The 16,210-nt window shown below is 39.9% G+C and overlaps 1 protein-coding gene across 4 annotated transcripts in view; it reads left to right on the top strand.

Moving 5' to 3' along the window:
* The window catches only part of dlgap1a (discs, large (Drosophila) homolog-associated protein 1a), a 187,331-nt gene that overhangs the window by 166,580 nt on the left and 4,541 nt on the right, over nt 1–16,210 (top strand). For all 4 annotated transcript variants that reach the window (XM_070974236.1, XM_070974234.1, XM_070974235.1 and 1 more), the window contains 9 exons: nt 2,058–2,182; nt 4,513–4,638; nt 6,056–6,214; nt 7,274–7,356; nt 9,174–9,219; nt 11,131–11,412; nt 12,345–12,477; nt 12,917–13,008; nt 13,904–14,056. In XM_070974236.1, coding sequence (XP_070830337.1) covers nt 2,058–2,182; nt 4,513–4,638; nt 6,056–6,214; nt 7,274–7,356; nt 9,174–9,219; nt 11,131–11,412; nt 12,345–12,477; nt 12,917–13,008; nt 13,904–14,056 — 1,199 coding nt within the window. The remainder of the gene's footprint in view (nt 1–2,057; nt 2,183–4,512; nt 4,639–6,055; nt 6,215–7,273; nt 7,357–9,173; nt 9,220–11,130; nt 11,413–12,344; nt 12,478–12,916; nt 13,009–13,903; nt 14,057–16,210) is intronic.

The raw sequence follows: 16,210 nt of genomic DNA, 5'->3' as shown, positions 1-16,210 counted from the left end.
CTCAGAAAGGACAGTGATTTCCTAGTTTCTTTCATTTCCTCATCCATCACATTTTGTTTGTTTGATTTGGGTGGCATTTTGCTGATTACTAGAAGTCTTTTAATGACTTTTTAAGTAATTTTCGCCTGCATGAAATGCCGAGAATGCAGCATACACGTCACGCCACATGACGTCGCCCCATCACCTGCTGCTGCAGTGACACCTCTGGGTGTAGGACCTCTAGCCAAACCATCAACAATGTCAGGCAACGGTAAAGTCATCCCGCACACCCCGCTGGCTGTAGACTTCTGGCATATTCGGAGGTGTCCAGGCACACGGTTGTTTTTCCTGTCCCACATGCACAGCGAACACACCGTGGGTTTGACTTCCACCTGGAGCAACCGGCCCATCTACTGCTCACCAACCACTGCCACCCTGCTCATAAATTTCTGTCATATATCTATGTCTGTACACCATGCAGAGGCACAGTGCAGTTCAAAATACATAGACACAACCCAGAGTTGTCATAAATTATCCTCTCAATGATTTAGTTATCCTTACATGTGTTGTAGTTACAAAAGAGTAAGAAAATGCAAGCGATGCAAGAGCTTCTGCATTATAGCAAAGGAGAAATTCAGTGTCCTCATCTCAAGCAGAGATGAGGAGCAGGCTACAGAGGTCTTGTGAGTTCACCTCTTTCGAACTGCACACCCCCAGATTTTTTTCTGTTTTTAAACTTGTAATCTTCAGCCCTCATAGCTACCTCTGGAGACACAGAAGGCTTCACATAACCTTTTTCTCACATGCAGCAGTGCTCCCCAAACACCTGGAATTAGACTTCGATCTGTCAAATCAGTGGAGTTCCCCTTATTGTACTTTAGCCTAAAATGCGTAGCTTTGCACTCTATGCGTAAAAAAATAAATAAATAATAATAATAATAATAATAATAATAATAATAATAATAATAATAATAATAATAATAATAATAATAATAATAATAGGGCTGCAAGGTGGCGCAGCAGGTAGTGCGCGTGCCTCACAGCAAGAAGGTTGCCGGTTCGATCCCCGGGTCAGGAGGGGCCTTTCTGTGTGAAGTTTGCATGTTCTTCCCGTGCATGCGTGGGTTCTCTCCGGGTACTCCGGCTTCCTCCCACAGACCAAAAACATGCTCATTAGGTTAATTGATGACTCTAAATTGTCCGTAGGTGTGAGTGTGAGTGTAAATGTTTGTTTGTCCTTGCATGTGGCCCTGCAATCGGCTGGCGACCGGCTCAGGGTGTACCCCGCCTCTCGCCCATTGTAGCTGGGATAGGCTCCAGCCCCCCACAACCCCGAAAGGGATAGCCGGTATAGATAATGGATGGATGGATAATAATAATAATAATCAGAATTTCGTGCCATTTAGGTCCATTTAAACATCTGGAGCTCATTCAGTCTACATAGAACAATGCTGAGCTTTGCTTTGAGAAACAAACCTTTGCCATCTCCTGTATCAACATTTAGTTGTATGTGAGTGTTGAATGTTTTTAACATGTATTCATGTTTGTTAAATGTTGTGTATCTCTGGCTCTGACTGAACTAGTTCCAGAGCATCACATGAGCAGTCACACCTCGATGACTACTTTGTTGAACATATCAGAGGTGAAGAGGTGTCTTCAACACAGATGAAGCTTTTATCAAGATCACTATTGTGTTGCGATGTGTCCATCTCTTCAATATAATAATATGGAAAAGGATGACATAAAAACTGAGGTCAGAGGAAATATTCCTGTAAGCCTGTAGGCCTGTAAACCTAGGTTAAATCAGTGTTCATGGGAACAAATTAAGAAATAAAGATCACAGCATGACTGTCAGAGGCACTTTTTCTGTATACACGGTTGCATACAAGGAATGTCTCTGCAGTGCATATATACTTTGCATTGCTTGCATTCCAAAACAAGATGTTGAGGTTGTTCTAGAAGTTAACGTTGGAGCAGTATGTTGTATATCAGGGTGCAGCATCAGGTAGTTCAGCTCCTACAGTATACTCCTGTAACATATCTGATATTTTTCCCATGCTCCTTCTCATTCTTTGCAGTTTCATCTTGCATCACCACCTATAAGAAGACCCCTCCACCAGTGCCGCCCCGAACCTCGACCTGCTCCACAGCCTCCAAGCCCTACATATCCATCACAGCCCAGAGCAGCACAGAGTCTGCACAGGTACTGCATGAAGACTATGCATTATTTTAACCTGCACAGGGGCAGTCTGGGTAAGGGTGAAACTACCCTCAGGGCTTATTCACACATAGCACATATGGCAGCACGCTCTTTCAAATGTGGAGAGATTCCCTGTGAAGTTTAGGATGTTTGGATGGGAAAGAGGAACAGTCACCCTCAGCTCTGGAGGTGCAGACACCTGCACCACGAACCAGCACAGGAAACAACCCAGAACACAAGGTCATTTTAATAGGACAAGACAGATGTTGACAGATGTTCTGAGATCATCAGTTCATTACTCTCTCTCTTAAAAATGTAAAGTGTAATTCATGTACAGTAAAATTGATTCTCGATCAGTTTGATATGCTCAGGGGTTTTGATGCCACAGCCTTATTTCTGATATGACCAGTAGTTTATGGTGGCTAATGTTAGCAGACTTTTGATATGTTTTGATTTTTTACTGGCATCACTGAGTTGGTTTACTGACCTTCTGACTCTTCTCTGTGTTCATGTTGGAAATAAGTGTTTTCACTTTAATATGTTATCCTTTGAAATTTTGTGGGTTTTTTTTCTCTGTCTGGCGATCCATTGATAAATTCAATCAATCAATCAATCAATCAATCAATCAGTCAATTAACAGAAATGTAATTTTCCTCTGGATGCACAGTACATATCATTCCTTTATAGAAAGTTTTCTGGAGAAAAGTATCCAATCCAGTCAACGAATCCTTTATGGCACTATCTATAACAGGGTCTGCTGCTTCCTACTGTAGTTTAGTGGCTACAGCTGACATGTCAAGTCAAGATATGTCATGAGGACAAAAAGGCTTTGAAGGGCTCCTCCTACTAATCCAAAGAAATGCAGCGTTCTATTTCTTGCTTTTGAGAATCATACTTATTTTTAGCTCTCATCAATCTACTGTGCTTCATTCATTTTCTAACTGATATGTTCAGGAAAACCTTGCTAGAACAAATCATGTCTACCAGGTACTTGGATTCAGGTGGTCAAGTGAAGTCAGTTTTATTTATATATCTTTACAAGCTATAAATAAAAAAGGTAAGGGGCGGCACGGTGGAGCAGCAGGTAGTGCGCGTGCCTCACAGCAAGAAGGTCGCCGGTTCGATCCTTGGGTCGGGCCTTTCTGTGTGAAGTTTGCATGTTCTTCCCGTGCATGCGTGCGTTCTCTCCGGCTTCCTCCCACAGACCAAAAACATGCTCATTAGGTTAATTGGTGACTCTAAATTGTCCTTAGGTATGAGTGTGAGCCTGAATGGTTGTGTGTATATGTTGCCCTGCAATCGACTGGCGACCGGTCCAGAGTGTACCTCGCCTCTCGCCCGATGACAGCTGGGATAGGCTCCAGCCCCCCCGCAACCCCGAAAGGGATAGTCGGGCATAGACAATGGATGGATGGATGGATGGATGGATGGATGGATGGATGGATGGATGGATGGATGGATGGATGGATGGGCAGGTAAGAGTAGCAGTCTCTGGTGCTGCCTGCTCTGCTGCATTTGCTGAAAATCTAGCAGTTCAAACAGCTACAGTATGAACCACCATCACTGAAGGAAGAGACACTATGACTCTGAGCAAGACTCTGAGCAATGACTCCATCATTTATTTTTCACAGATCTTTTGGTCTGGAGATTTAACTATATATATATATAGTTTGTTTGTTTGTTTGTTTTGAAAAAGGAATATAACTTGTTAATAACCTATAAATAACCTGTTGAAAATGAACATGATAAAATGAGACCAGGATCAACTGATCAAATTAATTGAGAGTAATAAAGTAACTGTACATACAATTTATTAAATCAAGAAAGTTGATTTAGTGTTAAGCCACTCTTGAAAGGATTTCACCCCGGCATTTTTCATCTATTGATATATTGAGACTGCAGACATTTTTTATTTTTTTTTTAACTTTTTCAGTACAACATTATGTTCAACCGTAAAGCCCCTGCTTTAGGTCTCATGTGTTTTATATACTTTAATCACAAAGTGGTCATACACGTTGTTTCTAACAAATAAATATGAATGGATGAATTAATGAATAAATAAATAACATTTATACAAAATGAGCTATTTGCTATTGAAGTCTGTTGAAGTCTTCTGAATGTGTTTCATACCGCAGCTATGATGCATCTGAACAATATATTGTGAGTTCCTACTGATCAAAGGGCCATGCATCAATCATGGGACTGCAAGGTTTTTCCTTTGTTTTCGTGTAAAATGTCAAATTTCATTAATGGTGCTATGTGATATTGATGCTATTAATTAATAACATCTCATCTTGAAAACAATATTCATTGTTTTTTCTAAAACTAACCAGGATGCATACATGGAAGAGGAGGGACCCAGAGGTGACATGACCATCCAATCAGGGCTCAGTAACTCAACGGAAAGCATTGACAGCATGAAGGCCTTGACAGCTGCCATAGAAGCTGCTAATGCACAGGTAAGTGCTTTTGTATTGTTTTTGTTATGTGCATCATTGATGTACAAATCAACATGTATCATCCTTCGAATATCTTGTTCTAGAGTTTAATGCAGAATTATCAGTGATCATCAAGACACTGTATAGGCCACCAAGATATTCATCACTGATGACAGAGTAATCCTGAATGGAGACCTGACGATACATATCAGCAAAAAGAGTCCAAAGCTATGGAGCTTCTGAATGTACTGGGCATCTTATTCAACATGTAGATGAAGGCACTCATCAACATGGTAATATTCTGGACAAACCAACCTAATCATAACTAAGAGTAAAAGGTAATGTATGGTTCAAAATTGGGATTCCTAGAAAGAAAGACAGAAGTAAAGTTTTGTCATACTATGAGATGATTTCAGTCACACAGCTATGACTGCTCTTTAAATAACATGGTTGAACACTTCAACAATACCTTGTCATCTGAGGCCATATTATGCTTATTTTCTGGTTAATCCTTTTCTTTTAGATATCTACTTGAATAGTTTTACATTCACATATTAAAAAAAAAAAAGATACTGTTCACTGCCTGAGATGCCCCTCGTTACTTCCTGAGAAGCCCACTCTGCTCTGATCTGGTCATTTCACAAAGGTCTAAGCAGGCACCACTCACCATCTTTATCTTCAGCCCTGCCAGTGTATATCACCACAATAACGGCTTCTAGAATAAAAACGACCACACATGTTTCAGCATGAATCTGATCCATTTTTAAAAACAGCATTTTTAAAGTGGGTATTTGATGATGTTTCAAGTCATGTCCCGAAGCTTAGAAACACATATCTAAAAAAAAAAACCTAGGTGGTCATGCACACAGCAGGATACTGGAAAAGATGGTTTCAGTGCAAATCAACTTTTGTCTTAAAGAAAGACATTCTGGAGGTCTTTCAGTCAGGCTTTAGAAATTACCACAGAACTGAAACTGCTCTGACTAAAACCACCTGAGAAACGATGTACAACCATTTATGAATTCAAAAGATGCTGCAAAATAATTCATGCATTGAGAGATGAGCTCATTCAAAACTCTGCAGCTCACCTTTTAACCAAAAGCAAGAGGAGAGAGCACATTAGCACACTACCTATAGATTTCAGACAAGCCAGCTCTCTAAATATTTTCTTTTATGACTTTGCTGATACAGGCCTGACAGTCTTGTTTGAACTTTGCCTGACACTTGTCAAATGTTATACTACTATTATCATCGTTATTATTGTTGTTGTTGTTGTTGTTGTTATTAGTTTACTATTGTTCAGTAAAGAGGTTATAACTTTGTAATAGTCACCCCAAAAATGTTTCCCAATTTTGCAAAGCGACTATTTGTAAAAACATATTTTTATTGCTTTTCTGAATATTTTATTTTATACTCTGGTCTCATTATTCCTATGTAGGTCCATGGACCAGCCAGTCAACATGTCAGTAACAGCAGCATGACAGTCAGCAACCCCACTCCCTCAATCTTGTGCAGGAGGCCAGTTGTTGAAGACCACCATGATGACTACAGAAAAGAAGCACTCAGGAAGGGCAAATGTCTCTCAATAGGCATCCAGGTATTGATGAGACAGCAGTGGAGTAGTAGAGACTTATGTAGAACCTGTTTATCATTGTTTCTGCATATTCATTTCCACTTACTTTACACAAAAAGAAGCCAAAACAAGCCAAAAAGAATTTTATGAAATATATTTTTCCTGCACCCCAAAGTCAAAAATACCTTTTACCCCCCCTTCCCTGTTTATCCATCTAGATTGTCTTGGTGTGAGTCGCCTAATTCTGGCACTGAGCTTGTTTTGCTTAAAATGCTATAGAATACATTTTAACTAAATATCAATGTCTCTAACCAGAGGTCATGACCTGGTTACTCGAGATCATTTTTAGTCTTGTAGATGTTTTGAGCAGTTTCACGTAGGAATTATTTTCTTTCAACTGAGCTACACCCACCAACCATATCACTGTGTAGACGTAAGCAGGCATGCACTCCCCTAACCCTAACATTACAGCTCAGCTGAGGAGGACATCATTAATGTTCATCTTGCGCTGTCACAAGCACAAGCCTCTCATCCATGAGTAGATGCATACTTCCTTCTGCAGACGCCGTGATACAGTTGGGGAGTGTAGTTCAGTAGAAAGAAAATAGTTCCAAGATGAGACTGCTCAAGAAGCTCTGTGGACTCTCTTGAGTAACTGGGTCATGATTTCTGGAAGGAGACACTGCTGCTGAGTCTTTCAAATGTATTTTTTGGTGCTTTGAGCACCACAAGCGAGTGCCATCTAGTTATACATGAGAGGGGGCAGACATCCCTACAGCCCATATCTCCATAACGCAACACTAGAATAATTTACATGGGCAAGCAACAGGACAGGGCTAAATGGTGAATGGACTCTATTTGTATTGTGCTTTTCTAGTCTAAAGACCACTCAAAGCACTTTTACAACTCCAGTCTTCACCCACATTCATACGTCATACCTTCTTATAGGTGGATGACCGCTATACCTCCAGAGCCACAGCCACCTGGGGACAAAGAATGTATTTTTGATTTTAGGGGGAACTATCCCATCAATTTTATTATTAGTCGTCATTATTAGGGATTTATGCTGGCTGTCTCCTGTAGGTGGATGGCCCAGAAGAGATTCCAGATCTGGAAGACCCATCAAAGTTCACCTCTGTAGGGGTGCAAGTGGAGGATGACAGAGGGTGAGGCACAAATTCTTTTTAATTCATCTTCTCTGTTTCTTTCGTTGTGCTTTTATGCAGTACATACTTGACCAGTCAATATTTAGAGTGCAATAAACAAGTCTGGACATCTGTTCTCAAGGCAAACAAGGAATCACCTTTATCTATGAGTGTCTTTCTTAAAACAATAGTCAGTTGCCCATATATGAAACCTGAAATAGGTTTTGCACACTGTAATTACAATTTGTCATTTGGCAGACGCTTTTATCCAAAGCCACGTACATTTTCATACAACACAAGCAAGGTTCTCGACGGGAGAGAACAAGAGGAATAAGTGCCCTAACACAACTTTCTGGTCCAACTGGACATAGGTGCCACAAGACAGTGCTACGAAGTAGTGCAAAAAGTGCATAGAGTCGACCCAGAGGTCTTTTTTGTTTGTTTGTTTGTTTGTTTTAAAGAACAAGGTGTGTAGTCATTCCCCCTTTTAATACTGCCCATTAAAAGCTACTTTTCTAATTCAGTTTTCTGATTACTTAAAACAGTTCTCTGGATCTAAAGTTAACGTAACATCAGTTCTCTGGATCTAAAAGTATACAGTAGAACAGGTGAAAACAAACATTAGCCAAAAATCTGATTTGATCTGATTAGGTGATGTATTCATTTAGTCCTGTTGCATGTGGTGTGTTTTCCTTCAGACTTTGATTTGAGAATTGAATTGATTTGAAAGTCTAGCTGAGTCATTTCCATCTGTTGTATAATTATTTCTCTCTTTGCTCCCAAACAAACAACCACCCACTCATCTGCCAAGGTTACTTTCTGTTATAAACTGCAATAACTGTGGCTGAGGACCACTGTCACTGACTTCTAGATTTAATCCAGTTTTCAGACCTCTGTCTGTTCAAGCTTCTCTATAATTCTGAAGAATTTAATGAAAACAAATTAGAAAACATAAAGTTGTTGATGCGTTGTACTGACTACAAACTCAATATGAGGAAGAAATAACCCCATAACCCCAACTAAACTTTGACATAGCGTAGGGAAAATTTACCTCAGTTTGGGGAAACAAGATAATGCTTTATTAATACCTTACATGGCATTAATCAGAACTGGTATATTAAGCATCCACTTTAATTATTCATCACATGGTATAATTTCATTGTTGTTAGGTAGAAAGAATATAGAATCAGTAGATGTGAAGGGACTGAATGTAAGGTAGAGAAGGCAAGGCAACCGACTTTATAGACAAACATTAACTACAACATTTAGTACTCTTAACCTATAGCATCAATGCCCATATCACAGGAAAAGTGAAGTTCACGTGGTGCTTCATCGTGTTCAAGGAAAGTTGCGCTGGAAAGAGAAAGAGCATTGATTTTCCTGTAGGCCTCACTGGAGCTCTCGGGCATCTTTGCTCCTCCATGGCACCCTGGCTGGAGTGGGTTGGTCTTAATGTCACTCTTCTCTTCTTCACTCCCTTTCTACCTGTCTTGCAGCAAGCAGACAAAATCCACAGCCAAACAGAACAATCCTGGGTTTCCTCTTAGTTTGTACCCCCCTATAGAAAGGGGACTAAAATATGATGTCAGTGCAACACCTAACTCCTCCCCATCTGTACTCCTGCTGTCCTAAACTCTTACTTGCTCTAATTTCTTTCGAAAGATTTAATGAAGTTTGTTAGATGTCTAATGCTTCCATATTTGAAGTGTAGTCACTCCAGGTTTAAATGTCAAATGGCTATCATATAGAACATTACATAGATACATTTTTAATCTTGAAATTGTTGCCTTGAAGCAGAAAAATCTTGGTGTTTAGTTACTGTTTGTCCTCCTCCTCAGGTATCGTCGATTCCAGCGCTCCAACAGTGTGACAGCAGCTGTACAGGTAAGCTTCCACAACTGCTGTTTTGTTATGAAGTTACTCAGCTCCAATCATTAACTCCTCTCAGACTCTTAGATTTTTTTCTCTGTCTTTCCACTGTTAACTGATTAATTAACAAAATAAAATAAAAATTATTAAAATGATTAACCGGTTTATTAACCCTGTTTTTTGCCTGGGCAAAAAATTGTTAAGAAAAAAAGTCCTGTGCTTTTATTTTGAAGGGGATTTGTATGCAGAGAACTATACCCTCAGAATTGCCTTGTCTACTACTATAACTCCAGACTTTGAGACTCTTGTCAGGAGCAAAAAACATCCCCAGTTCTCACATTAATTCCTCCAAACTTAGGGCTATGATGTCAGTAATTGAGTGTAAAAGGGAGTATTTCCCTCTCTAGCATCGCCACCTGCTGGTCGTTTTGGTTTATCATTAGACTTGTTTTTTTGTGTTGGCATACTGTGATACTCTGTACTATCTCAGGTTCAAAGTGAACCATCTTTTGATTAGATAAATCTGAGAAGTTGAAAATTTTCCTTGATCTGGGTCGCAACTTGTCATTAATAAGGGGTGATGGTGGGTCCCGAAGCCAGACCAATTGAGAACCACTGTTTTTAAGGATATATGAACATTGCAATATAATGCTATTTTATTTTAACTGTGGTATTTGTTTCAGTGCAAAAATTAGGTGCATGTGTCCTGTAATTGTCACTATTAGTAGTTTTACCTAGATCCCACATGAAAACATATTTTTGGTATTCTTTTAGTGTGTGTATGTGGGTAGGAGTTGGGGTTGGGAGGCCTGGCTTGTCTTGGACACAGGCAAGGGGGCCTTCAAGGAGAAAAGGTTGGGGACCACTGGTTTAGAGGATTGTGCAGCCTTGGAAGAAGTTTGCACTCTCTGATCGCTGTCTGTGTAAAGTATCTTTCCATTTTATGTAGTTTTGTGAATGCTACATTTTTTGTGGCTCTTCTTATTTTGGAGAGTTAACCGCTGCATTTAGTTCTTAGGACTTCACTGCGTTGCTTTGAGTGTCTTCCCCTTTCTCTTTTACTACCCCAACCAACACACACACACATCCAAGTGCCTTTAAATACACACACATGTTAAATGCACAGACAGAGTCGTAGCATAACTCAGCTTGGCTCCATGCCGTCTTGTTGTCAGAGACATCTGAATTACGTTCTCCATCTTGCATCTCATTTCTCAGCTCAACTCTCATGGTCCCACCTGCCATCTTGAATTCTCGTGTGATGCAGCCCCCCAATTTGCCTTCTCTCTCTCGCTCTCTCCTCCCCCACTTTGAGAGATCACATAGTTGTCAAGAATTAATGTTCTAATTCATGTCTATGTGGAGCAAGGCCAATGACTAGCGTCTCACTTTTTTAGCTGTAAAAAGTAGAAAGTTATATAACATTCAGTTTGTCACAGCAGCTAAGCGAGATTCTAAGGCTATGTCCAGGCTGCAGGCACAAATGGCCCAAGTCTTTTTTTTTTTTTTGCTTATATATGACTCTGATCGCAGCAAGTAGTGCGCGTGCCTCACAGCAAGAAGGCTGCCGGTTCGAGCACAAATTAAAAATTTGGCTCTCTTTCTCTTTATCCTCGTTTTCATCTGCTCACAAATTTGCCGGTTTCCACTGCACATTCACTTAAGATTGAAACAGTAAACGCTGACTTTAGTAGCCTCCATGTTTACTTCCGTACAACACCATGTTGTGTGTGACATTGTGTGAGGTGTTATCATGCGTTATAGACCTGACACCCATGACTATACAAATGAGTTCTACCCTACCCAATTACACTGAGCATAATTTGCAAGTGAGTGAACCTCTCGTACATAAACTTAACAAACCTGCAGCACTCAACCATTTGCTCATTCAGTTGATTATTGACATTTATTCATTATTCCATCCAGGCAGATCTGGACATGGCGGACCTGCTAGACACCCCTCTAGACTCCCCGGACACTGACATGGAAGTCCTGTCATCTGGTGCCATCTCACGACAATACTCTCGTGACGCCGCCACCTCCACTGTCAGCATCCAGGGCTCAGGGAACCACTACCACGCCTGTGCCTCTGATGACTATGAGGATGTGGGCTTTGACCCATCCATCCTCCCTCCTCCAGACCCTTGGATAGACAGTGTAACAGATGACCCACTTGATGTCAACTTCAACAGCTCTACTATTCTTGAGGTATGTGGAAGCTTATCCAGTGAGAATAATTCCAAGGCCGGGTATCAGTATTCATTTCTTACAAATGCAGTCATCATGCCAGAAATAATGTTATCACTCACAAATTAATTATAGTCAGTTACTACTTTTTCATGCTTTCATAATGCTAAGCTGTTGTTAAAGCTGCATGAATGTTTTTATATTAAAAATGGATGAAACAACTTTGTGTAAAATTAGTTAGTTGCTTTTTAAAGAACAGAGAATTATCATAATTTGCATAACTGCAGGCTCCCTCATCTCTATGGAGCTTTTTAGCCTCAGGAGCAGGCAGCTGTTTTCGGTGAAAAACCTCTGATAAACCCACTGCACACTAGCTGCTCAGCACCAAACAGCTGTCAGACAAGATTAGAAAGTAGCTGATATTTTTCTCAGGAGTTGGCAGAGACCAAACTAGAGCTAAAAGGAGAATGAATGTTGAACTTCCACTCATCGTGTGTCCAACACAACACCAAATGAATGTGAACTTTGCTCTCCATCTTCTGAATGTGTAAATAAGCATCTTTTTGTTAAGATATTCACCTTCTCAATTATATCATGATGATCATCATCATGATGCTAATTTGTTTATATTCAATACATGTATGTTCAGCTTTGCGCAAAAAAAAAAATCAATCAAAAAAGAAAATCATTCAGCTGGACCAGAAGAAAAACAAGTTTTCTCCCTTAACTGTAACAGTAAAGCAGTAATGTCATTAGGTGAGGTAAGTACCTTAATTAAAGCCACACATACAGTATTTTATTCATAAACTTATATTCTATGCATAAGCTTTACTCAGAAACTTGTAGTATACTCATGATACTTGATTTATCTGCCCAGGAACTATAGGTCTATACAAATTGCCTCTGCAAGTGTGTCTCTATATGTTGTGAAAGTCTGAATATCTGAATGGCAGGTGGTGCAGCGGTCGGTGTGTCAGAGAGATGGGCGCTGGTTTCTGAAACTGCTGCAGGCAGAGACTGACCGCATGGAGGGCTGGTGTCGACAGATGGAGCTTGACCAGCGAGAGAATGCCCTGCCTGAAGACAGTAAGTCTTTGTGTGTGTTTGGCATGGCTAGGTTCCAAGTATGCATATTACTATATAGGAATGACGTAAATTCACAAGAACAAAGCAGATGAAAATCAGAGAACAGAAATAAAGAAGAATGCACAGACTTTCATGTACCCATATTTGATCTGATTTGTTATCTCAAAAAATGAGGTTTAAAATAAAATGTTGCAAATGAAATGTTACATCAGCTCTTTTCTCAGTTGCCCAGCAATGGTGGTGTTGTGAATTAAAAACATGTAATTGCACCAAGAGCAACCATAGTTAATGTACTACACATCATCATCTGGAGATGCAGTGACCTTGGTAAGCAGGAAAATAAAATGTGTTTTAACCGTATGTGCATTTTCTCAAGAACAGGCTGCAACAGATGTGCTGTCGGTTAGTTCCTTTCTAAACTCTGTGTCTGTGCTCATAGTCCTCGGAAAGATGAGGAGTGCTGTAGGAAGTGCTCAACTTCTCATATCCCAGAAGTTCCAGCAGTTCAGGGAGCTGTGTGAGGAGAATCTGGTGAGTCTGGAACACCATCAAGATCCCCTTTACTGAGAACATGCACCCAGTAATTTTCAGTAATGTTATACCTTTCACTTCTGTGCAGACGTTTGAACAAACTAAAATTTGTTAACAAATTTAACAAGATTAAGATTAACAAGTTTTTAGTCTTAATGCCTTTTACCCATTAATTTTTTCATGCACGTTCCTCCAATTATTCTATTCTCTGTCACTTCCTTTTTTTATTTTGTTCCTTTCTCCTCAACCTTGTTATCCATCTTCTCTTATTTGTCAATGACCTGCCACCCTAAAAGATGATGACACTGAGTCGATCACATTCTGTCAGTGGAATCAAATATCTCAATAACTGCTGGATGGCTGGACGAAAATGTACTTCAGTCTGGTACTGCTGTATATGATCTCCATTCATTGATAGGTGAAAACATTGTACTTCTAGTTCAGTTTTTCTTTTGCTGCAAGATCATATCTTTCAAGATTAAAAAGTCTTGGAGTAGAAGAGTTTATCAAACCCTGTTGTAGAAAATTAAACTTTCATTCCTGTCAAGCTGCTTACAGTGCCACCCAACACAGTTGTTCTCAAATACTCCATTTGTTTGTTCAATGTGGTTTCAAAGCTCTTTAGCTATCCAAACATATTTAAACATACTGAGTAGCAATATGAACAACACTCTTCTGGGGGTAAGGCAAATTTGATGAAACCTGCTACACCAGTAATACATTCATCTTCTTTTTATGTTCTGTATTCTATATTTTTTGCTACACATTTTCAGCTGCTCTACAAAGTTGAAGATGATCTAATATGTGACAGTACATTTGTTCATTCTCCTCTTGCCTGGCTTTCATATTTCATACTGTTCATTCTACACCATCTCCATCGTTTCTGTTGTCAAAGAACCCCAATGCCCACCCTCGACCCGTGGCCTCAGACCTGGCTGGTTTCTGGGATATGCTTCAGCTATCAATCGAGAACATAAGCCTCAAGTTTGATGAGCTTCACCAGCTCAGAGCAAACAACTGGAGACCCTTGGATCCCCCTGACAGAAAGGTAAACACACAAGCTGTCAGTACATGACTTGTCTGACTGGTTGACCAGGGAGAACTCCATCATCTGAACAAGAGAGAGGAGAGATTTTTCCAAAGCTAATTTACTCCAAAACTGAACAGTCTTCCTCTTCCTGATCAGACTTTTGGTTGAAATCCATGCGGTTAAAAAAGAGACCCACAACACACACACACACACACACACACACACACACACACACACACACACACACACACACACACACAGAGCTATGTCAAAGAGGTTCTCTGAGAGAGAGGCAGCACACTAGCCAGAGCTAGTTTAAAAAAGTGCAACAAAGAGGAGCTGCCTGAACGTGAGAGTAGCCTCAGTCAGGCTCACTTACTCAGTGTGTTCAAGCTGCATATGAAGGCTGTGCAATGTTGTGTTACATCAAATTCATTGATTTTCATTAAATTGTGACTATGTTCTCATTAAATGGCTGACATTTTCATCCACTACATCATTTGTTACCATTATTACCTTCTTGCAAAATTCATTTTAAGGCCCCTTTCAGATATGTACCCCTTTAGTTTAATCTGATGGCAATTTCACTCCTAGTGCCATGTCTGAACAATACAGAAGAAGAAGAAAAAAAAGGAGAACAAGCAGAAAAAAAAAGTTCACGGATCACGTGCTTTCCAGAAACTTATCATGTTAGCTTGAGATACGTAACTCATGCTTTTGAGATACGTATCTTGTCCGTCTGAGATACATATCACGTTAGCATGACATAGCATTTCCGGTATTCAGTTCATACAGTGAAATGTGGCTAACACAAAGTGTTGCTTATGTTTGGCTTCAGATAACATAAAGATCATGCAAATAAGTAAACGGCAGAATCACGTACTTATTATCCTTAAACTGTCTGATATATTTTGTGATTTTAAGAAACCATACAGGTCCACTCCTGCAGCCATCCTGGGCTCCAGGAGCTGCAGCTGACGGAGCAGTGTATGAACTGAATACCGGAAATGCTATGTCGTGCTAACGTGATACGTATCTTGAGCGCACAAGTTACATATCTCGAGCTAACATGATAAGTTTCTGGAGCGCACGTGATCTGTCGTCATGGTGACCACAAACTTTTTTTCTGCTTGTTTCTTTCTTTTTTTTTCTTCTTCATGTCCCTTTAGGGGCTCTGTAGAACAAGCACAGAGGTCACTTTTATGCAAGTCGCGTTACATACAGAATTTGAACAAGTATGCTAAGCAAGACTTTCTATCCTCACTGTAAGAGGTTTGACTGATGATTTTTAATTACGTCATCTCATCGTCTCCTCTTCTAGTGGTTTTGGATGAAAATGTGAAATTATTTTTTTTAATTTTTGCCAATTTTCTGTCAATTCAGTTAAAATTAGCATTACATTCGAATGGAAACGTGGCTTGTGATGTATCTTTACAGAACAGTAGACACTCATGTTTCTCCTTGAATTAGCATCTGTTGCTCACTGCTCTCTCTCCCTCTGTCTCTCTCTGTTCCCTCTACCTCTCATAATGTTCCAGAGGGAACATTAACATAAAAGTCACCCTTGTCTGAATGACAAAAAGCCACCACTTAAACAGACAGATGAAGCCAGCAATTTTACATGTTACATATCTGAAAAGGGCTTTAGACTAAGGTCAGGAACCATGAGGAAACTATGGTGAGATCTTTGGTAATCAAAGTTTTGATGTTCACCTATGGCTCTTCAGAGCTTTTGAGATCCAAAACAGCCTGTATCAAAATGTCACACAATAACATTCAGTTCTCACAGGATGCTGTGAGTGCTCCTACATCCCATGTCTATAAACCACCCAATCAGAATACAACTTGAAATGACAGACTACACTGACTGGTGCCACATGTACTGTAATTACCCAAAGACGTAGTATACTCTACAGTTCATGTAGATACTAGACTGGTACCACACTGCCAGCTCTGTGGCCAAGGCTTGCTTTTTGTTGTATTTTCAAAGCCTTAGAATAATTTAGATGGATGATGCAAGTTGATCCTTCCATGCATTTTTTTCCATTGTTGATGATTGATGATCAGTCTGACATGTCTCTATGTAGAGATCATACTCTGAAACTAACATTTTATTGCATGTCACACAGTGTGACATGACATGGACCTGTAAGACTGCTGTTATCGCATATT

The sequence above is a fragment of the Chaetodon trifascialis genome, chromosome 11 (genome assembly GCF_039877785.1).
Source record: "Chaetodon trifascialis isolate fChaTrf1 chromosome 11, fChaTrf1.hap1, whole genome shotgun sequence".
NCBI lineage: Eukaryota > Metazoa > Chordata > Actinopteri > Chaetodontiformes > Chaetodontidae > Chaetodon > Chaetodon trifascialis.
The sequence above is the reverse complement of the archived record's forward strand: the minus strand, read 5'-3'. Positions and strand labels throughout refer to the sequence as shown.